The sequence below is a fragment of the Triturus cristatus genome, chromosome 1_2 (genome assembly GCF_964204655.1).
Source record: "Triturus cristatus chromosome 1_2, aTriCri1.1, whole genome shotgun sequence".
In the NCBI taxonomy this organism is placed as follows: Eukaryota; Metazoa; Chordata; class Amphibia; order Caudata; family Salamandridae; genus Triturus; species Triturus cristatus.
Window position 1 is genome coordinate 998597917 of NC_140580.1, and position 23850 is coordinate 998621766.

Consider the following 23850-nt stretch of genomic DNA (forward strand, 5'->3'; position numbering starts at 1 on the left):
CACAGCCTTTATGGGGATCCATTCGTAATGTAGATCACGCTGCAGAATTGGGTAACACATGGGCTAATATCATTGCTGCAGATGCTGGCCAAGTTGGTGGCGCGAATCCTGACCCTTTAGTAGCAGAACTCCCTGGTCGAATTATTACCTACATGAAAACTATAATGCCTGCGATGCGCGTAAATTGGGATAAACTACCTGCATGTAAGCAGAAGAAAGATGAGACAGTGTCCGATTTCTTTACCAGGTTTGAAGAAACGTTTATCGACCACAGTGGTCAAGACATGAGTACTGAAGGTGGCCAACGGTTATTTGTTGATAAATTTGTACAGAATCTACTTCCCGAGTTGTGTAAGAAATTAAAAGACTCAGAAAGTTCCTGGGCTGTTTCCTCTTCAGCGCAAATACTGGCTACTGCACAGTATTATGAGAATAGAGACAAAGATGAGAAGGATAGAACAGATAAGAAAACGAAAGAACTGAAGACAAAGGTCCTTTTGCAGCAGGCCTATCCGCCACGTGGAAGACAGAATAATTATAGGGAAACACAAGGTATCTATCAGCAGCCCCAACAGTTTCAGAGTAATCAGCAAATGAACGGGTATTATCAACCACGTATCCCTGTAGGTCCCAACCAATGTTCATATTGCAAAGAGGAAGGTCATTTTAAATATAGTTGCCCTAAATTAATGCAGCGTAACAGTAATGCGTATGGCGCAAGAGGTAGAGGTGGTCAGCAAGCTCCTAGAGGCAGAGGGCGTGGAAATGCTCCCCAGAACGCGCGTCCTCTTCCGCCTCAAAATACCATAAATAGCTTTGATCAGCAAGCCAATGCGACTGGTAATACAGCTCAGTACTACAATAACGATTATTATGCAGAAGATGACAATGTAGAAGATAATGATTACTAGGACAGCCGTAGACAGAGAGAGGGAGTTGTTTCAGTGCCAGTGGATCAGAGTGGACCTTATGTTAAAGTAACTACAGCAAATGTAACGGAGCCCTTTCTGCTGGATACTGGTGCTGCAAAGAGTTCAATCATGCATTCAAAACTCCCTGGCGCGCCTTTGTCTGGCGAAATGAATGTCTCAGTAGGTTTTTCTGGCGCCCCAGTTAGGAACCCGATTTCTAGTCCTATGTCACTTTCCGTTGGACCTTGTGAGCTAAAAGCACCCCTCATCCTAACGACAGGTTGTGGTGAAAATTTGCTAGGCTTAGATTTGCTAAAAAGATTGCATGCAACACTATATTGTTCCCCCTCAGGAGTACAACTTACATTAGGCAAGAAAGTGATTTCCCCGATGTATTTGTCTAAAAATGCAATGCCACCTGAATTGTCATCCCTTCCGGATGTCCTTTGGGCTACTGGTCCCAATGATGTGGGTCTTTTGGAAATACCGCCATATGTGGTCACTTTAAAAGCCAATGTCAGATTGCCACGCATTCCCCAGTACAAGATCTCCAATGAAGGTCAGAAAGCATTGTTAGCAATTGTCAGTGATTTGATTAAAAAGGGTGTAATTGAAGAGACAAGAGGCAACGTTTGCAATAGTTCTGTTTTACCTGTCTTAAAACGAACGGACCCTTCACAGCCACCTGTTTACAGGTTTGTGATTGATCTTAGAGAGGTTAATAAGATTGTTGTTCCACAGTTTCCAGTTGTCCCTGATATAACTGCCTTGTTAACCATGATTCCAGCCTCCGCTGCATGGTTCTCAGTGATCGATTTAAAGAATGCTTTCTTTAGCATCCCAATTGCAGAGGAGAGCAGAGACATTTTTGGCTTTAGTTTAGGAGGTCGCAGCTTCCGCTTTAAACGCGCTCCCCAGGGCTACTGTGAAAGTCCATCTATATACAGTCAGGCTTTAAAGGCGCAGCTTGATGCACTGGTTTTACCCAGTGGCGCTATCCTCATTCAGTACGTTGACGATTTACTAATCGCCGCGGATACTGAAAAGATTTGCAAAAACGCTACCTTGTCATTGTTGCGTCATTTGTCTGCCTTTCATCACAAAGTGTCTCTCTCAAAGCTGCAATATTGTCAACAAGAAGTGACCTACTTAGGTCATCTCTTATTGAAGGAGGGAAGGAAACTGACCCCAGAAAGAATTCAAGCCATTGCACAGCTGAGTGTGCCAAGAACACAGAGAGAAGTGCGTGCTTTCTTGGGCATTACTTCATACTGTAGGCATTGGATTCCTAATTTCTCTTTGCTGGCAAAACCTTTGTTAGCATTAACATGTAAAGACACACCGAATCCTATCCCATGGTCTGAAGAGTGTCAGAAAAGTTTTTGGGAATTGCGTAATGCATTGTGTTCAGCTCCTGTGTTGGGTACCCCTGACTACAGCAAGCCTTTTACATTGTATGTTCATGAGAAAGATGGTTGCGCATTATCAGTGTTAACACAGCCTTTTGGCGACAGACCGCGTCCATGCGCGTATTTTTCGTCAACCTTGGACCCGGTAGCGAGGGCATTGCCAAGTTGTCTGAGAGCCACAGCCGCTGCAGCTATGTCTATTCGACAGTCTGCTGGCCTAGTGATGGATAATACATTGATTGTTATGGTTCCACATGCTGTGGACGCATTGTTAAACAGGACCAAGACACAACACTTAACTAGTGCGCGATTATCTGGTTATGAGCTGACACTGTTAGCAAACCATATACACATAAAGAGATGCAACACGTTGAATCCAGCTACACTATTACCAATCCCAGCAGACCTAGATGAGATTGAGCAACATGATTGTCTGTTCAGAACAGAAGAAGAGACGAAAGGAAGAGTAGATCTTAAAGATACTCCCCTGACTGAGTGTGATGGTACTTTATGGGTGGATGGTTTGTGTTTTTAAGCTTCCAAATGGTGATACGACTGCTGCATATGCTATCACGACTTTGCACACGATTGTGGAAACTGCACGTGTGCCACAAAATTCGGCTCAAGCAGCAGAATTGATTGCCCTTACAAGAGCATGCGTGTTGTCTGAAGGAATGAAAGTGAACATATATACGGATAGCCAGTACGCCTTTGGCGTGGCTCATAGTTTTGGGCGATTGTGGAAAGAACGTGGGTTCCTGACTTCGCATGGAGCTAAGATTCAGAATGGCAAGTTGGTGAATGATCTCCTTGAGTCGCTGACCCTACCGTTACAAGTTGCGATTATGAAATGCAGTGCGCACAAGAAAATCACTGATGATGTTGGTCGTGGTAATGCGTTTGCTGATGAAGTCGCGAAAGAAACTGCAAAAGATGTAAAGACTCGAATGTATGTTGCAGGCCCTGACAGATGGGTTGGTGATGTTGGAATGTGTGAAAACACAATAGAGAGTGTAAAGTCCCTTCAAGCTGAAGCCACAGAGAAAGAGTTGAGCAAGTGGAGAGAAAGTATGGGTAAGTTGGATGAGAATGGTTGTTGGATTGATTTGTCAGAACATAGGCGATGGTTGTTACCTGATGCATATGTGCTTCCAGTGGTTACTATGGCACATGGAATGGCACATATCAGTACGAAAGGAATCTGTAAGTTGTTGGCTCCAGTATGGCAGAATGCTGGAATTCCTAAGTGCGCAGAGAATGTGGTCAAGAATTGTATGGTATGCTTGAAGTACAACCCTGGTAGGGGAACCCCAACTCCAGCTGGTCATTTTGCGCCTCAATCATATCCATTTGAAGTTTTGCAGCTAGATTTTATCCACATGGAAAGGTGCAACAACCTGAAATATGTATTGGTGGTTGTCTGCGCTTTTTCAAAATGGATAGAGGCCTATCCCCTAAAGGACAACACTGCTCTATCCACAGCCAAAGCCCTTGTGAAGGAATTTTTCCCTAGGTTTGGAATGCCAAGAATGGTGTGGAGTGATAATGGGAGTGAGTTTGTGGGTCAAGTGATGAAGAATGTGTGTGAGGGAGTAGTGATAAAGCAGAAATTCCACGCTGCAAATCACCCCCAATCAGCTGGATTAGTAGAGCGCTACAATGGCGCTCTAAAACACAAACTGGCCAAAATCCAGGCGAGCTCAGGTCGTAAATGGCCTGACGCTCTGCCTCTAGCGCTCCTGTCCACCAGAATGACCGTACACTCACGAGTGGGACTTAGCCCATACGAGATTATTTTTGGCCGCCCGGCTAATGTATGGGGTGTGCCAAGACCGACGAAATTCAGTGAAATCGAACATCCAGTACTGCTTGATTAATTGTACGAATTGATGGCTAAATTACGTGTTTTACACCAACAGGTGCACGATACTCTTCCCCAGGCCTCTGAGGCTCCAGGACACCCTATCGACCCTGGCACGCGGGTTTTGGTAAAAAAATTTCAGCGCAAAAGCAACGATGAGCCTCGTTGGATCGGCCCTCATCTCGTACTTCTGTCTACAAGATCAGCTGTTCGAGTAAAGGGGAAGAAGAACTGGATCCACGGCGCCCACGTGAAAAGGATCCCTTTGCCTCTGCCGTATGACCAGTGGGTCCAGGAGGGTATCGCTGACTCTGAAACAGACACTGTACCTCGTTTTGTGCCGTTCAGTGATGCACGCATAAAAGGCACAACTTCAGCACAACAGAGTGACGATATTTTGCAAGAAGCTGTGCCACCGTCAATTCGATTGGACACTACAGAGCCTGAACTCTTGTTTCAAGATCAGACAGTACCTGGCCGTTTTCATTATAATCTAAGACCAAGGCCTATGGACAAATAAATATTCTTTTTCCTTACCCTTTTGTTTTTGATACCAGAGCTCTCCCATCTGAAGGACTTTCTTGATTTTTGTTTTTCGAACCACCATCCGGGTTCAGCCGCAGGGTCGCGGTGCCAAGACTTTGGGGTACAGGCCGAAGACGTTAGGTCAACGGTTCTGGTTGGTCTAGGGCATTCCCTGGACTGACAGGCGTACTCCTTAGCAGAAGATACTCACCCGCCGCGAGCGGCACGATTAGAGGATGGAGTTTTTCAAGATGGAGAGACTCGCTGAGGAAATTAACTTTAAAGCAAGAATATGTAAAATAATGAAGAGCAAACGTTTTGTATTTTTATGCCTGTTTGTATTATGTAGTATGGAAGTGTTTACTGTAGGATTCGTATTCTTCTCCTCTCAAGAGCCCATTGCACCCACTGTACAGCCTATACCTCCTCCTACTGTCTCCTCACACTCTTTTCACCCTCTGCCTGAACATGAACAAGCTAGACGGTCTGAATTTGTAAACAACTCGTTTATTCAGCTCCTGCACCAGCACCAACTAGTCATGAATACAACCAATTGTTGGGTGTGTGGTTTAATGCCACATACCATTAATAAGGGTATTCCTTATCTAGTGCTGCCGTTTAGTTACAATGGATCGTCATGGGCATTCCAGACCATGTTTTTCTTTGCACTAGATGCGTACTCCCCGCGACAACCGCGTTCCATCAGACCTAGCACCAATAATAAAGCTTTAATGAAAGGAGTTGCCGATATGAGCAGAGATATCGATGCATACTCATCTATTCCCAAAGAAGAGTTGAGAGCTTATGTAGGGTGGAACGCGACGGGGTATAGTATGAGTCTGAGTGAAAGACAGCGAAAAATCTCATCCCCAATCTGGGTCGTACCCCACATAGGTCGGTTCTGTTTGCAAGGTAATGGTCAGAATCCTAGAGCTCAACTGGGAAGAAGTGACTGTACTGAAACGTACACTTTTCCGTCACAGTTTTCCCCTGCGTTTTTGGCTGCCAAGGGTACATGTTTTATCTGCAATGACCGAGCATATACATGGTTGCCCCCTGATTTCTCGGGCACATGTTATATTGCAAATCTGCTACCGCCAACATTTACTGCCGCCTCTGACTATCACAAGACCAGAGTTGTGAGAGGTGTGATTAGTAAGGAGGATACTGCCGGTCAGGAAGCGGCAGATTTCTTTTTGGGTTTCCTGCCGTTTTGGGGACCTATGGTCAATAGTAGGAACCTGAGACAACTGACTCGTGTGGTTGAATCCACTGTTAATGTTACGGCTGGTGCCCTTGGTAATTTGACAGCTGAGCTCCAAGCGGATCGCCTCATGACTTTGCAGAACCGCATGGTTCTAGACGTCATACTTGCAGACCGCGGTGGGGTATGTAAGGTTATCCAATCTAGTTGTTGCATTTTCATACCAGACAACGCTCCAACAGTTTATCAAGCCATCTCCAAACTGCATAAGATATCTGAGTCCATACACGTGGATAAAGGAGATTGGTCACTGGTGGGGTAGTTCTGGGAACTGATATCTACCTGGGGTTGGAAAGTTCTGATGGTCATTGGAATGATCTTAGCCATCCTTTTCCAGTTCTGTCTGTGCATACAGTGTGCTCCTGCGATATGTGTCCTCTGTGCTACATTATGTATAAGGAAACCTGTATCGAGGGACGAGCTAAGTAATAGGATGATGCTACAGCAACATCTCCATGACTTCATGAATATTGACCTAGACTCGGATTGAAATGAGTATAGTTATTGCCTGTGTAAGGGCAAAAGGAGGGTCTGTCGTACTTTAGAATTTGGGACCGCGTAGGAGGCAGGGCCCTACCCCTGTCCATCCCGGTATTAGTGAACCGCGAATGGTTAATGCGGTATGTACAAGTGCTTTGTATAATGTTTTAGCTATGAATGCACCGTGTATACGTTATTATACATCACTACGTGGGTTCCATCTTGGAGCGGTGGCCATCTTATGGTTGCCCTCACATAGGCTACATATCATGAAGCAAATACGGGCCTTTTAGAGCACATGTGCTTTCCTTTGACTTCTCTGTGACCTGGGCAGCTTGGCTCCGCTGCCCCAGGTCAGTCCGGTCTCACGAGCTCCCCGTCCTCTGGCCACCTGTGATTAGCATCAGGGCTTGACACACCATAAAGCCTTTACATTAAACACAAGCCTCCAGCTAATCTCTTTCACACCTGACTGTTCCTGCTTTATGGCTTGTTTTCCAAACAGGAGATGCTCATGTTTATTGGGGCCTATCGATATCAGATGTGGGATCTGAGCCTTGCTGGGTAAATAATTGCGGGCTGGCTTAGCTGGAATGTGGGATGGTCATCATGACTCTGCCTTTTCGTTTGAAATGTATACATGTATATGGACATATCGTAAAACCAAGGAATGTGTGCCTGAAGCATGATATTTTGTATTTAAGGAGAAGCCCGTTTCTGTGATTTTCAGCAGTCTCCTAAGAACATACACGCTGTTGTACTTCTTGGATACCTGTAATTGGTCTGCAGCCAATAAACTGATCTTTGACTTCACCCAGAAGACTCTGTGTTTCTGTAGGTCTGAAACAGGAAGAACCCGAAGTCATAGGGTGTGTTCCCCTGCACCGCTGGGCTTAAAATTCCCAGTACTTCATCGGGAGAGAATATTCTTGTTCATATTGCAGAAATGCTTGTGTTTTTAGACTTGGGTCGTATCTGTATTCTGCATCTGATGCAGTGAGAGAATTAGCCAATTGTATCCACCTCGGCTGTAAGGCTTTGCATTTGGAACGCTTGCCTTTGTAGCAGCATCTAAGGCCGGTACCGGAGTCATAACAATTATTCGTTTCCCCTGAGACAGTGCTCTTTCTCTCACTACAGCAGTCTGTACGGCTGTCAGAATTTTTTCTGTAGATGCAAAACGCATCTCAGCATTTGTGTACAAGTGTGATTTGTATGCTATGGGTACTGTTTCACCTTCATTGTATGTTAAGTAGGTGTATCCAGATTGAACCCTAGCTTTACGGATTACTAGATTGTGGACATTTATCCGTGTCTGTAAGTGTTTTGAAGCTATCATGTCAGCTTGTAGGGAACAAAGTATCTCTGTGTGTTCCATGTGTCCATTGCCTAACTGGAAAATCAGGTCTTTTGGGGTCGTAGAAAGGTTTAACCTTTTCTGCGTAATCCAAAATGTATGTTCTGCTGAAATTCATGAATCCCAATATGGATTGTAAATTTTTCAATGATTTAGGAGGTTGGAGCAGCGCACATTTTTCAAAAAAATTAGCTGCAAGGCTTTTCCCTTCACCTGAAAGCTCATAGCCAAAAATAGGACATTGAGGTGGGCTATTTTTGATTTTTTAATGTTAAATTTGTAGCTGTCAGAGGCAAATCCCAAAATAATGGTACTCACCCTGGTCACGTGTTCCTCCAGGTCATCATTCATCAGATAAATATCCTCAGCATAGGACAATGCCTCCTCATCCAGATCCTGAAGTAACTCAGTTACCCTGGCATAAAATAACCCCAGGCTGTTCCTAAGCCCCTGGGGTAGTCGACAAAATTGATTCTGGGACCCCAGCGCTGAGAATACTGTCAAATGTCTGCTCTCAGGTGCTATATTTTGGCTGAAGAATCCATTTAAGATACCTAGGGCCATATGTAGGTAGCTAAATACCGGTCGGTAACGGCCGAAATTCGGTAAATATCCCGTTACCGACCGGTATTTAGTCAATTGAGATGTAGGAGGCCAAAAAGAAGTTTTCGGTAAATATGAATCGGTAAATGCCGATTCATAATTACCGAATTCAAAATTACCGATTCATATTTACCGAATACCAATTTTCCCGAATCGGTAAATATGAAGTGGTAAAAAGAGAAAAGAGATGTAGGTAAATTCGGTATTTAAGAAATCCATGAAATTCGGTAATTTAGAGTCGGTAATTAACAAAGATTGAAAGCAGGAGGTAAGCATCAACAGTGCATAAAAGCAATCCCAAAATGCAACAGCGTGGACACCATGGCCACTCTGTATGTGATTGCAAGGCGCCTACGTCTACAGGCAGCAGGTCTGAGGATTTGGAGACGTGAGGAACGCATTTACAGACAGCGCATCACACTCTTTCAACAGACTGAGGCTGAGATACATGAAAGGTACAGGCTACACCCACAAACCATTATGGACCTGATAAGGGACCTTCACCCACTCCTGGACCAGCCAACAAGAAGGGCGCATGCCATACCACCACATGTGCAGGTGCTCTGCAGCCTACATCTACTTGTATCTGGCAGTTACCAGGGGTGATAGCTGCGGTGGGCAGTGTATCCCAGAGTTGCCTGTCCCGTTTCTTCAGGAAGTTCCTGGATGCCATGATGCAGAGAATGCACCACTATATCAGCTTCCCAAACACACAGGCTGAACTGCAGAAGACCAAGACAGACTTTTACCACATGGCACAGTTCCCGCATGTCATAGGCTGTATTGATGGCACACACATTCCAATCTGCCCACCAGCAGCCACTGAGCACATCTACAGGAACAGAAAATCCACCCACTCCATCAATGTGCAGGTAATCTGTGATGCAGGGAACATCATCACTGATATCGTAGCGAAGTTTCCTGGGAGCACCCACGACTCCTTCATCTTCCAGAACAGTGGGATCTACACACGACTGCTTGCCGGAGAATTTGGAGAAGGATACCTGCTAGGTAAGTAACAGTGACGTTCCCTAATACTAAGTGCAACTTATAGTGTATTGAGGCATGTGACTGATGGTTCCCTCTTACTCACCTAGGCGACAGTGCATATGCCGTGCGGTCATTCAACCACACTCCCTACCTACACCCATCAACCCTGAGTGAGACGATATAATGTGGCACACAAATCTACACGCAACGTGGTGGAGCGCACGTTTGGACTATTGAAAAGCAGGTTCCGCTGCCTCCATAAAAGCGGAGGTGCACGCCAGTACACACCCATCATCTGCTGCAAGATCATTGCCACTTGTGCAATGCTGCACAACCTTGCCACGAAGAGAGGTACAGAGGTCGAAATGACATATTTTGAGGACAATGATGATGATTCTGCACAGCCAGAGGCCAACGCAGCAGGAGTGGCAATAGCAACAGATGGGAGAGTGAGATGGGCAGAAATCACATGCAACTATTTCTGAGTGAGTAAGGGGACACAGCCAGTAGTTGGATGCCATGACGTAGTTTAATCATGCGGCACTACGCCACAACACAAAGGAAAACCTGTCCCATCAACATTGTGTAATAAACATTTGTGAGTCAAGGGTTACTTCACCCAATAGTGTCATGGTATTTCGTGAAGCATTAGTGTTTGCGCCCACGCGCTCCAGTGTGGGATGGCATTGAGTGAGCGTCCTCACTGGCTGTGGGACCAGTGGCAGCACCTTGCCGCCTGCTGCTCCTCCGTGTGTCTGGGACAGGGGGGGGTTATGCTGCTCCTGCTGGTCGTATCTTCGCTGTCCCCAGCATCCACAGCGCCAGTTGTGGCAGACTGGCTGGTGAGCAGCACTTCGAGTGCACTGGTGACCCTCACCATCCCCCTTGACACGTCTGTGCTGCAGTGCGCAAGGCCCTCCTGCATTGCCACCGAGCGCCTGCAGAGCAGCGACGTGGCAGTTGCCAGCCGGTTCACTGCCCTTGTGTTCTGGTCTTTCCTCTTATGTCCCCGGCGCCGTGCTGCCCTGTCCTCATCAAACTTCGAGCACAGCAGCATGACGGACTGGGACATGTCCCGCATGCCCGCAGCCATCTCAACCATACCCTCTGCCATGGCGCTGATGCCCCTGTCAATGTTAACAAATGTGTCATTGAGGCCACGCATTTGGCGCTGTACGGACATCATTGCCCTTGCCTGTATGCGTTGAATTTTCACCATGGTGGCCTCAAGCCCTGAGGAGACTCCATGGCCCTCCCCTTGGGGAGGTGGACTTTGCAGCCGAGCCCTGCGGCACCGTCTGCCACCTGTGTGTGCTCCCTCAGAGGCGGAGGGCACACTGGCATGGGTAACATCCAGGGGCACAGTGGACGTTTCCGCCCCCCTCGAGTCTTCAGATGATGACTCTGATACATACAACCTGGCAGCAGCACGCCTCCTCGACCTGTGCACTGCAGGTGGTGATGATGGTGGTGACTCCAGCAGGAGTGGCGATGCTGGCTGGGGTGGCGATGCTGGCTGTGGTGGTGAGGCTGCCTGTGTTGCCATTCCCTGGCCTGAACTGGTGGTGGCCTTCTCCGCGCTGTCCTTGTGGGGTGCCCTCTCTCCCTTGTCATTTGCAGTTCTGTGCGCAGTAGTGCCTGTGGACAGAAATGCAACATCAGCTAAGTGTACCTGAAGCATAGAATTGCTGGCATCACAATACATTTCTGAAACAGGATCTCATTGTCCTCTGCCTGCTTCTCACTACTGTGTGTAACATGCCTTGTTATTCTGTGCTATTCGTATCATGTTTGGGGCTTCAGGGACTACATCTCCCATGATGCATTGCTAGTATGCACTAACACCTGTACTGGAGTGGGATTCTCATTGCCCATTTGGGGAGTTGGGATAGGGGTAGGGGGGGCCACATTGCTGTGCGAGCGTCTTACCTTGTTTGGTGGCGGCTCTGCCGGAGCTGTCAGCATCCCCAATCCCCACGATGCTTTCTGGCTCAATAGTGGTCTCCACAAGCTCCTCCAGTTCTGTCAAGGCTGGTGCCCTGTTGCGTCCACCTCCTGTCCGGCTGGCCTCTTTTTTCAATTCGGCCATCTTCCTGTTCGTGATGATACGGATGTCGTACCACCGCTTCTTGTGGACATCAATGTCCCGGGGGGTCACTCCCATGGAATTCACCTGCGCCTGGATCCCCAGCCAGATTTTCCGTTTCTCTGATTCAGGCACTTGCAGTGACTGTTTCCCAAATAGCTTCTGGTGCTGCTTTACCACCTCCTCCACCAGTACCTGCAGTTCCTTTTGGCTGAATTTCAGCTTTCTCTTCCTCTCCCCTCCATCCCTCTCTGTGTCCTGGCTGGACATTGTTGCAGTTTCCTGTGCTGAATCAGGCAGTTGCTCTGTTCCTCTCCTCTGCACTCCCAGCCTCTCCAGAGTCTGTTGATTGTGTGCACTTGCCTGGGTGTGGCCACTTCCTGGTTGGGTGGGGTTTAGTTTGCACAGGATTGGCTGATTCATCAAGTCATGTGGATTTGAATTTCCGATTTGGTAAATACCGATTCGGTATTTACCGATTCAGTAAATACCACTTCGGTATTTACCGAATCGGTAAATTCCGATTCATGATTACCGAATATTACCGAATCGGTAATGATTACCGAATGTTTACCTACATATAACTTACCGATTCATAAATACCGATTCGGTAAAATTCGGTATTTATGAATCGGTAAATAAAATTTACCTACATATGGGCCCTAGTGTTGTTTTGTATTTTTTCCGCACAATGTTATTCATTAATGCGGCACTGTGTGCGTTCTGTGCTGCAAATGTTTTTGTGCAAGAGTTCAGATGTCTGTAGTCTAAAACTAGACGATGTGAATTTTCAGGTTTCTTTACGGGAAACAAAGGATTATTCATTGATTAGGTCCAGGTTTCAATCACACCCTGGTATTCAAGTTGATCTAAGATCTCCTTGACCTGTTTTTTCCACTTCCTATTTTATTGAATACTGTCTCTGTGGAGTTGGAGTGAACTTTAGTGGTATCACATGATGAGCAGACTCATTATCCCACCCATCATGGTTGCGATATAGGGCAGGAGCAAGGGCTACCGCCCACTCCAGCGCATATGTGTGTTTTTTTTAAGTGTGTGGGAACGAGATCGGAAAAGGCTGGAAAAATGACAATTTCTCCCTTTGGGCAATCCATAACAATAGCAGGCGGCCAATGTCTTTCAGCTAAAAGAATGTAATTGCCAAAAGTTAGGTTCTCCCAAAAGAGACCTTTAATTTTCCTGGTCTAGTCCCCTTCCATTTGCAGTATTATTTCATGTAACCTATGTGGGACGCTTACCTTAGTATCAGGTGTTTCCACAGTGATATATTCACTCAGCTCCGCTGTCACCAGAAATGTCATCATCCGGCGAGCTATTGTTACTTCTACTGCACTGTCCAGCATCGTCATAGCCCATTCCCCATTCAGTAGTTGAGTCCTCAGAATTCTGGGCTTGTCTGATCTTAAGACCTGCTACTTTCTTCTTTTTGAATTGAGGTTTTTGTTTTGGCTTTTCTTCCTTTTTGGATGCGTAGTATGAAGTGTGTTGTGCGTCTCTGGACTTTGTACACTCTACTTATCTGTGCTCTGACCGTCCTTCCCTCTTGGAGTTTTTTGATGAACCCTGAAAGGAACGTGTATCAGTGTCCTGATACCTGTCAGGTTTTTTAATGTTATCTCTATTCCTAAGGTTACACCTCCTTTCGGAGGGCTCCTGCCGAGGAGACCTACCTCTGTATTCAGATCAATTATTTTGTTATTTGTTATTATCCCATTTCTTCTTTGAAGAAACTGGTATTTGCTTGGGTTGTTCTTTCTCTGGACCTCCCATTAGTTGGGGTTTTACTGGTCTAGCTCCCAAACTAGCTCTACCCAATTCTGCATAAGTCTCCTGTTGTAAAGGAGTAAAATCTCTCAGGCTAAGAAAAGGGAAGTGATCCCTGATGATCACATCCTATTTGTGATGGTCCCTTCCTTTTCCCCGTGACATAAAAAGAAAAAAGAAAAGAAATTATGCAATTCATGTCGTATGCATTTGATAAAATCAAGGACATACAAATGCATTATAGAGAACATACCAAACACGTGATATACTCATAAAGAATTTGAACAGTTCTAGAAACCCAAAGGAGTTTCTTAGAGGAGATATATACTGTGTAGTGCCCCTAGTTTTCATGTAGGTGAATACCTAATTCTTCATCTAAATTATGCCCTTTTGGGAATCTACATTGTAGATTAGGAATATGCCAGGATTCCCTTTTCCTAAATTGTAGGGTTCTGTTCCCACCTCTGTAATTCTGGTGTATCTGCTCTATAATGAAATACTGGTGAAAGGGGGATAGGAGCACACTGCCATCACTTCTCAGCATCATTACCTCTAGGCATCTTGGTCGATGTAGTACATTGTTTTTCGCTCAGTACAATGTTCGAAATGATAATTGGCTAATTCCATATTTTTTGTAGCGTATCCCTAGACACGTGTTTCTTGATTCCTCCATCATCAGTAGGGAAAAGTTTAGTAGGTTGCTGGACATGCTGCCACTTAATTTTCACAGGCACAATTCCACTCAGGGTAGGCAGGCACTCCCAAGCTCGTCAGCTCAAGCGGCTCAACGGAGCCTTTTATAACGTTGAAAGGGGATAGGAGCACACTGCCGTCACGTCTCCGCGTCATTACTTCTGGGCATCTTGGTTGATGTAGTACATTGTTTTTTGCTCAGTACAATGTTCGTAATGATAATTGGCTAATACTATATTTTTAGTAGCGTATCCCTAGACACGTGTTTTTGGATTCCTCCGTCATCAGTAAGGAAAATGTTAGTAGGTTGCTGGACATGGTGTCCCTTCCTGCATATAAACAATCATTAAAACAAGCATTTGCAATGCAATCAGTCTCGCCTTTGGGACCTTATATGTATTTAGCTATGCAGTACATTAGCCTGGGTACTGAAACATCTACTGTTCTTTAACATGGAGGGAAAGTAAGCACCAAATTGTGTGACACGCCAGGTAAGGGAACACATAGAGAGAAACAGTGCCTTTCAGCTGTAAATCGTATAGTCCAAAGCTCTGCTTTTAATATAAAATCAGGGCCTTCGGTGGTCATATCACTGAAAATACAAGATTTGAAACAAATATTGTCTAAGCATTTGTATTCAGGGTAGTTGAAGATATAGATAGGAAGAAACTAAGGTTTTCTGCACCAAATAACTTTAAGAACCCTTTAATTTTTATAGACATCTTGCAACAAACCCATGCAAATATGATTAAGCTTCAAAATTCAAAAAGTGTATTTCATTAACTGCAGCTCACCTTAGTACATCAGTTTATATCAGTGCATTGAGAAGTATTTTTTTTTAAGTGATATTTTTCAAACATGAATGTAAGAAACATTCATGCATCTTTCAACCCACACTGACAATCACACTAGTGATCTAAAAGGCCAATTACTTGTTATGTGCCCTCTTTGGGCACACAACTTGCAGTTTAAGTGTCTTAGGGAGAAGAAATGCAACTGCATACCTGTTGACAGCAAAGGCTGCCTATATGAGTGGCAGCGCGAAGACAGTGTTCCCTGCGAAATGCAAACACACGCTGTGGTCTTCCTCTGGAACTCAGCTTTATCGGCTTCAGGCAAGATGCAGCATCTACGAAGTGCGAAGTGAGCTGGCAGTAGGTGAGACCTTTTCTGGCAGAATCTTGTGCAATAATCTGGGCGAAGGACCTCTTCTGACACGTGGTCAAGTGGCAGTCCTTATCTACTAAATTTGATCAGAAATTGTAATATCTGACATATAAGAATGTCTGACATAGATTATGTTCATCAAGTTGTGTGGTTTAGACATTTCCTAGTGAAGATATATACAATAAACGTACGATAATTCAGAATTCAATATTTCGGCTCTATGTCTGTATTTGTTCTTATCTAACCTTGACATGGTGAAAAGTTGACAATTGTCCCTGACGAATGTTGCATCAAGTGTTGTCTCTATGTCATTAATCGAATGACCTGATGCTTTCACAGTTCTAAGAAAGATAAGGTTAGCTGACATATGTGTCTAATGGCAGACATAACATTGATTCCATAAACATCTGTGAATATGGTGACTTCAATTGTCTAAGATTGAGAAGATGGCGACCTACATTACCTAAGATGAAGTCAGTACCTACATAAACTGGAGTCGGACTGTAGGGGCTTTACGTCGACATGCTGTCACAGCATCTTCCTGATTGGCAGGAGTGGAGAACCACTGTAAATCATTTTCCCACCCCACAAGGACCACTATTCAGCCACATCTTTTAGAGAAAGTGGAACTGCTAAATGAATGCCAGTGGAGCCTCTGCTGGCTCTAGAGGCTTTCAATCATAGGCTTGGACTCATCTGATCCACCACAATGCCCCTGCCTTGCCTGTATTATGAGGTTTTCTTCATGCATGCATACTTTCCCTACCTGGGTTTATCATGTCAGGTTTAGAGGTCCCAGCGGGAGAAAACAAATAATGGCCAGCACTGGCCAGCACATGCAGGGAGAAAACTCTCTGCTCATCGTGCCCAATACCTTTTCTGTTTTTCACAAACAAACTTCCAAAGATTGGTGAACAAGCAAAAAACATGGCACCATTTTGTCATTTCTGACCAATGTACTCCCACCTTTTTGGCAGGATACTCTCTTCAGAAATAAACCACTGTTGAGGTGGAAAACTGAAAATAGGCTGGAGACCCGCCACATGGTAAGGCAGGTGATGCCTTTGCCACCCCAAAGGCCCAAAAAATTCAGAGGCCCCTGCTGGGGTTTAAATGACACACTCACCATGCTCAGGAATGCTCAGCCAAATCAGAACTAATATTTCTGTAGTGTCTTGAGTCAAGTGCCTCCTACTTGACATCTGTTTATGACAAAGTTTCTACTGCTGCCACCAGTAAATTATATTTTGTACTCTCCCATTCTTGTCTATGCCTAACTTTAGCTTTTCTTTTTCACAGAGGTGCAGATTGTTGGTCTTCATGATAATGAGAAACTTGCCATCCTCCGAGGCTGCCCCGGGAGCTCAGGAGCAGCAGGACCTAAAGGAGAACCTGGAGCCCCAGGAACAAAAGGTAAACTCAGAAATGGGAAGTAACAGGCCCTTGATATCTGGGTGAGTCATGCTATTACAAATGGCACTAGTATTCAGCAAACCCATTTGATATCTGCCTCAGCACATGATTACATCTGCATCACTTGACAGCTGTTCATGCCATTAAAAAGGACTCCGTGTGAGTGAGAGCCTTTTTGTATGTCAGGACCAAACTGGGAATTCACTGCCTTTCAGCTGTATGCCATGTTTAATAATTCTACTTCCCATAAGCCCCCTAAAACCTGTTTGTTTCTCTCAACCAGCGAATTATCAGCTTATCTTTACCTTATCTAATATCTCAGTGCCAAGTTCCTTTTCAAGGTCACTGTGCGCTTTAGAAATGGCTCTTATTCATTCACGATGGAGTCCGTAAGAAGTCAAACTCTACATCAACAGATGCAGATGAGGGATTGTTTATTGCAGTAAATGGGGGAATGGAGAGCAGGACAGACAGAGATTCTGGCAGGGGCATCAGAAGAACCACTATCTACTATTACAGGAGTCACAACCAGTGCTTTTTGGGGGTAGGTAGCCCTTAATTGATTTTTATCAAAAGCTTGATCAAAACCCTGAGCACAATGGAAAACAGAGGGACCACAAACAGCAGCCCCTTTGGCCATTGGAATGAGAAGGCAACCTCTCTCCCATCTACTGCCAATAGAGTCATTAGAGACATTTAGCAGAAGTCTGGGAGAAGGGCATTTGACTACCTGGACTGAGGAAATTGATCTTAAATGACAATTTTCATGATACATCGTATAAACTACTCACCACAGTACAAATAGTCCATTATTACAGTTTGAGTGCAGATAAAGATCACAGCTTTGTGCGTGAATCATTGGCATGTTTCCCCTAGGCAGTCGTCACAATATAATTGTTTTCAAGTGCTGTTTTTGGGATTTATTTTTTTAATATCTCACATGTTGTGTTTCAGGAGACAATGGTGCATCAGGAATTCATGGGAAAGCGGGTCCACCAGGAGAAACAGGTAAGGCTAGGTGTTATATTCTTCTCATGCATTAACATGTTATCTGTGTATTTCTATGTATTGCCTTGGAATGCTTTCTGCTCCCTAGCAACCTGTCCTCTCTGATGCTGTTGTGGAATGTAGACAGCAGAGAGATAGCAGTTGCTGTGGAGAGTGGCTGGTGTTTACAGGGGTCATTCCTGTTTACTGAAATAAACTCTCTAAACCATTTCTAATGTGTGACCCTGCCTCTTCCAAACTAGGGTGCCATAATAAAGGGTCATTAAGTAAAGCTTTGCTGCCAGGGAATGGAAGGAGGCAAAATTACATTTTTGCTTAGTCCCTCAAAACTCCATCACAGGCCCAGATGATAATAGGTATGATTTAATGTCTCTAGAACATAAAGGAGTAAATGCGGTGAGAGTAAATAATCTTTTCTTTGAATTCAAATTTTGTAGCCCGTTCTCCAAATATTGTTTTATGGTCTTTGTGTCCTCAGGAGGATAGCCTTAACCCTGGTGAAGGATTTAACATGAGGGGACTGTTTCCAACTCTACCGGTGTACTCAGTTAGTGTGCCATTCATTCTTGGGTGCGATCAGTCACTAACATTCCAGGCCATGCTGATAAACGATTGCTCAAGTGAATCTGACATTGAATCCAGGAGCATGGGACGACTTTCATTCTATCCAGGAGTGCTGGGTAGTGCTGTAAGAGATCATTTACGCTGGGTTTACTGAATGACAGTTCTTTAATGAACATGATTGTCCTGCAAATTGCACACACACACGCAGAATGACAGTGGGTGAGCTTGGCCGCAGTACCCAGAACTCGTGGAGGCAGGTGGTGAGTGTATGGTTTGATGGCCATTCTGCTTGGGACCTGCACTGCAGCGACACACGGTAAATACAGTTCTAAATAAAATGGGTACCTCCTGAAAGGGACTGGTTATTCTTTTCAGGGTTAGTAATTAATTAAACTGGAAAGATGTTAAAATGTCTTCTTCTTTTTAACCCTTATTTGGTTAAAATATTGCCTAGAAACACAGCTGCCCTCTAGTGCCTCTGCAGCATTCCTGTATCTAGAGAGTTGCCAGGATGGCCACAAGGCCAGGTGTGGCCTGGTACACTTCTCAGGAGCAGATGTGGGCCACTAGTAGAAGGCCTGTTGAGGAGGTAATAGGCTTTGGGGTGTGATGCAGCCTTTCTTGCTCCTCAGACAGTTTGGGGTGAGGTCATTACCAAAGGGGAGGACTGTGTGAATAGGCACGGAGCTTTAACCAAAATAGCAGAATTACAAGAAGGAAGGATGCCCCAACACCAATTTAGGCCTAGCAGTGAACTTGAGCTGTTGGTGTGAGAATCTCTCACTGTACATGATGCATTGCTGTAGTGGTTGCTCCAGATTATCCTACCCACCTGCTATGGCAGCAGAGATTCAGTGTGCTGCTCTCTAATGAATCACATGATCCAGACGAGAGGCAGCCTAAATTGTTGTAGGAGAGACTGTAGGACCCAAAATGGCCTGGAACACCAGTCATAACAGGCTGAAGCTGCACCTAATCTTGGCATGGGTCATGGGTGGTGTTCAGTGATGCTCAGCAACATGTCTGCATCACTAACACACTGTTTGCAGTAAGCTGAGACATCCATTACATCATCATAGAAGGCGTATCTTGTATTCCTGGCCTGCCTCTTTACGGAGTGTGATGTCACCTGCACTCCAGTGTTGTCACAGTTCAGATGAGGTGTCTGATGTTTGACTGGAAATACCTTCACATCTCTGGTCTGTTGATAATAAATCTTCTTACTTGACTCACACCTGGCGCGCCCACCTTACCACAGTCTACTGTGTGCAACAATAATCCATCCCGACTTTCACAGCACAAACATGGATGATTCTTTGATCACATCAATGCAGGGTGTACATCAGAATAGATAGGTTGCAGGTTACATGTAAGACAGACATCCCACCAGGAGTAAGATACTTCTCTGCAGCCTCCTGTCCCAAGTAGTGTAAATGCTAGCTCAACATTCTCCGTACGTAGAAATATTCTGGAGCAGAATCATATCTCTTATCTGCCAAAGGTAGCATAAAACCGAGGGGAAAACATTGTGCAACAACCTGTGGCGTGCGATCCACATCATTATTTATATGTCCAGGGGCCTAGCGGTTTTATGGTATTAAGGGGAAGGCCTCACCATTCACAGTACCCTCTATCTTGTCTCTACATCCCCCTCTTTCAGTCTCTCTTTTCTGTCTCTCTTGTTCTCCCCAACCATAGAGCTTTGAGACAACTTTAGTGTGAGATAAGGTGCTATACAAAACACCAGCACACCACTTACATGAGTCATGCTCAATTTACAAATTTGTGCTGGATCTAAACTAGTTGTGTGCCACAGGTAGGACATTAAAACTCATCTTACCTTAATCTAAAAAGGGCCTCAGTTTATGGCTTATTGTGCAGGCCTCAGCATGACCAATGTTTTCACAATGCCCCACTGATTCTAGTAGATATATCTCATTGGAAAAAGAGGAGTGATTACGGAGAGTAGAAAATGTCACAGAGGGACAGAGCAAAGGCAACATGCCAGCTCCTTTAACATTCTACAATAAAAACATATCAACAAACTGTATGTTACACAATACTGATAACCCCAGCTTTCTGAACGATTCTTCAATGAGATAGATTTGAAGAAATACAAAAACGAGTATGTTGGTAAGCGTTAAAGACCTGTTATGTAATATTATGCATATTTGTAAAGTGCATTATCACCCGCAGGGGTATTCTGGCACGGAGCAGGTGTGTGTGCATAGCCCAGCCTAAGGTAGGTTGGTTAATTGAAAAGTCAGGTCTTCAGCTTCTTGCGGAATTTAAGAAGACAGGAGGAGGCTTTGAGTTGGATTGGATGATTGTTCTCAGCTTTAGGAGCATTGTAAGAGAATGCTTGTTCTCCTGATCTGGTTCTGTGTATGTATGGGATGTGTCCAAGTAGGAGTCTTTTGGAGCGCAGGTGTCTGGGTGATTGGTGGAAGGAGATGTGACTGTTCAGGTAGGTGGGGCCTGAGTGGTGTAGTGCTTTGAATGTGTGTGTGATGGAGCACTGGGCCTGTCTTACAATTTATCCTGCAATTAACCTTTGATAGTTTCCTGAGAGGTAAAGGGGAGTCAACATCAATCTAACAATTCAATTTACAGTGTTGATGAATACAAGCCCCAGCTAGGCCCGCAAGAGACAAAGGTTCGCTCTTCTGTAACGAAATCTATAAGGAAGTTGGCACGGAAACTGCAAAGTACAAAAACAACGTTTATTAACCCTTAAGGGTGGTCCTACAATCCACACAACACTCTTCAGTATTGCAAGGAGTAGCACAAAGAACTTGCATACACAGTCCCCTTTTATACACAGCGAAGGGGCTCATGAGTGGGTGGATACCACTAAGTTGAAGAACATTACCATTTAGGGTCATTCTCGATACCAAATCAATACATGGGCGGAGCTAACACACTCCTTGGGCCCGCGAAAACACATGGTCAAGCAAAGCTAATTATAACAGATGTGGTCAAGTCTGGACATGCGCCGGACGGACAAGGGAGAGCTATTTATAACCTGTTGCTAGGCAGATTACAAGAGCAACTAACACAGAGGTCGGACTCTCCTCGTGGTGAACACGTGGCAGCATGTCAATACAAAATGGAGTCCGGACTTCGGCCAACATAATGGGGAAAACACGATAAAAGGGAAACACTAATGTTTTCAGTAAATGCTTAATCACATTCTGCCTTAATTTACAACAGACGACCCTTTCAGCATTTACTGAAGACATCTGGCTTCCAAGAATAATCATCGTATATGTCAATTATCATCATTCCTTTAACCTCTTTAGCTAGACCCTTCTGGCGGGCAACTTCGGCAATAGCTTTCTTATCTGGAATGCAGAATGAAATGCATACAGAACAGCACAATGGTCCACATTGAATACACATACAGAGAAAGAACAGAATTGCTATAATAATGCAGAGACCAGTTAAGACCTTCCATCCCCAGGCAGTAACCAATGCCCAAAACCATCCAGAAAAGGACCAAGTGCCGTTTTCCGTGTGGATTTCAGCTGCTATTTTATGCAGCTTATTAATGGCGTTATAAACGGATGGCGTATGATCAGGAATGAACACACAGCAGCTGCTTCCAATAATTTTACAGGCTCCTCCTCGATCAGCTAGCATTACATCCAATACCATACGGTTCTGCAATGCAACAATTCTGGTAATCTGTAACTCTTCCGTAAGATTCCCAAGAGCAGCAGCAGTCTGATTTGTCACAGCTTCTACCACTCTTGTTAATCTTCGGATCTTCCTACTATTCAAAGCGGCTCCGACAAAGAAAAACAGTCCTAAATTAAAATCAATATACTGTTGCAAACTGGTATCAGTTTGATCTACATCATCAATCGATAAAGTACGTTTATACCTATTTACAGTCACATTATTCAACAATTTCAAGTCTTTATGATACGATGCAGGTGCTAGGAATACAGGAGGTAATAGGAATGATACATAGCATACCCCAGACCACCCAGCCGGCAGACGGTAATAACCTTTATTTCCGCACACAAAATAGGTATTATGGGACGCTAGGAAGGTGCTGTTGTTCAACCCATCAATGTTTAGAACAGTAAGGCAATCACTGACACCAACAGGGATGAAACCCACACTCTGGACACACAAGTCCGCTTGAGCTTGTGCTACTTGAATTACAAATTTATCTCTTCCCGCAGTGTCTCTGGTGTTCGTGAAGATATAGGGAATGGATTCATTGTCCGGTCGGTATTCTTCCCATTCCCAAATTGTCCCATTCGCTTGTGGATATCCATTCTTGTCCTGATGGCATTCTTTATTAAGTCTAAAAAGCAATCGTCCCACTGTCGGTTTTCGAGTGGCAAACAACAGAGTGTACCATGCTCTACAAGAGCCATTGTGAGAGAAAGGAAGTGGTATGAATGGCGTGCCTCCTTTCTTCTGATGGGCTGGCATCATCCCACATATCCAACAGTTCGTAGCGTTTGTAGCAACGTGGGTGTGATGCAGCATCTGAATGAAAGTGTTATTCAAATAGGATTGCCGATGCTTCAACTCTTGGTATGGCAATGTGTAAAAATAGTGCTCCGCAGGCACTGGAGTCGTCAACACAAGCGTCTTTCGAGCAGGAGTTGCCTCCTCCACAAACCATGTGGTTATACCAACAATAGCTACTGTTAGCATGAACCCCAACGCACAAAGAATTTTCTTCTTCTCCATGTCAAAGGAAATAATACCCTGATATCTTCCTGAAACTAAAAGTCTGTCAGAACTCTTCCCCTTGGGCAGCGGTTGATTTCTTCACCAGCGGGCCAAGACGGGTGTCACTACACTAATGCAGGGCTGATCCCCCCCCTTGCCTCATCGGCTCTCCGTTTCACTAACCCAAGGGCCGTTCTGACAGTATGTCCCGGTACTGGAAACCTCACTTCCTTGGTCGCAGATGATATCGCCTTCCTCCAGAAGTCGTATGGTCCGGAAAGAGCTCCTCAGTGTCGTTTGGCTCTGCAGCACGGCCTGTCTCTGCTGCTAGGATGTCTCGTTGATCGGTCAGCACGGCAGACTCCACCAATCCGGGCGGTACCTTTCGACAGTGCAAGGAATGGATCCAATTCTTCCTGTTCGAGACTCGCACTGCCGTCCTCGTTGCAAGAAGGACTTGCTCAGGTCCGACCCATCTCGGCTCCAAACTGTTCGATCTGTCGAAAACCTTTATCATTACATGATCTCCAGGCCGGAGACCATGTCCTTCGCCAGTAGACCGATCAGGGAGCGCCTCTCGGACCTGTTGATGAATAGAAACCAAGTTATCCGTTAACTGTGCCAGATAATCACTCATCATCACACAAGGTACATCATACACAGCCTTAGGCCTTGGTGGACCCCAAATGTTCATTGGGCGTCCAAATACAATCTCATAGGGTGTAAGGCCGGTTCGAGAGTGTGGCACCGACCTAATTGACAATAACGCCAGTGGCAAAGCGTCTGGCCAAGTCAAAGACGTTGAAGCTTGAATTTTGGCGATCTTAAGCTTCAGTGTACCATTATATTTCTCGACTAGTCCTGCAGACTGAGGGTGGAACACGGCGTGGAACTTCTGGGTGATGCCTAGGCCCTTCAAGACATACTTTATAACATCTGCTACAAAGTGAGGGCCATTATCACTCCACAGAAGTCTACAGACGCCGTATCGGGGGAAAAACTCTTTCAGCAATAGCTTCGCTGTAGTCATTGCAGTATT

General features: G+C 45.0%; 1 protein-coding gene across 1 annotated transcript in view; it reads left to right on the forward strand.

Annotated features, from left to right (window-relative positions):
* Positions 1-23850, forward strand: part of LOC146868565 (ficolin-2-like) — a 426529-nt gene that overhangs the window by 80166 nt on the left and 322513 nt on the right. Inside the window, exons 2-3 of the mRNA XM_085611308.1 lie at positions 16431-16544; positions 17499-17552. Of these exons, the coding sequence (XP_085467434.1) occupies positions 16431-16544; positions 17499-17552 (168 nt within the window). The remainder of the gene's footprint in view (positions 1-16430; positions 16545-17498; positions 17553-23850) is intronic.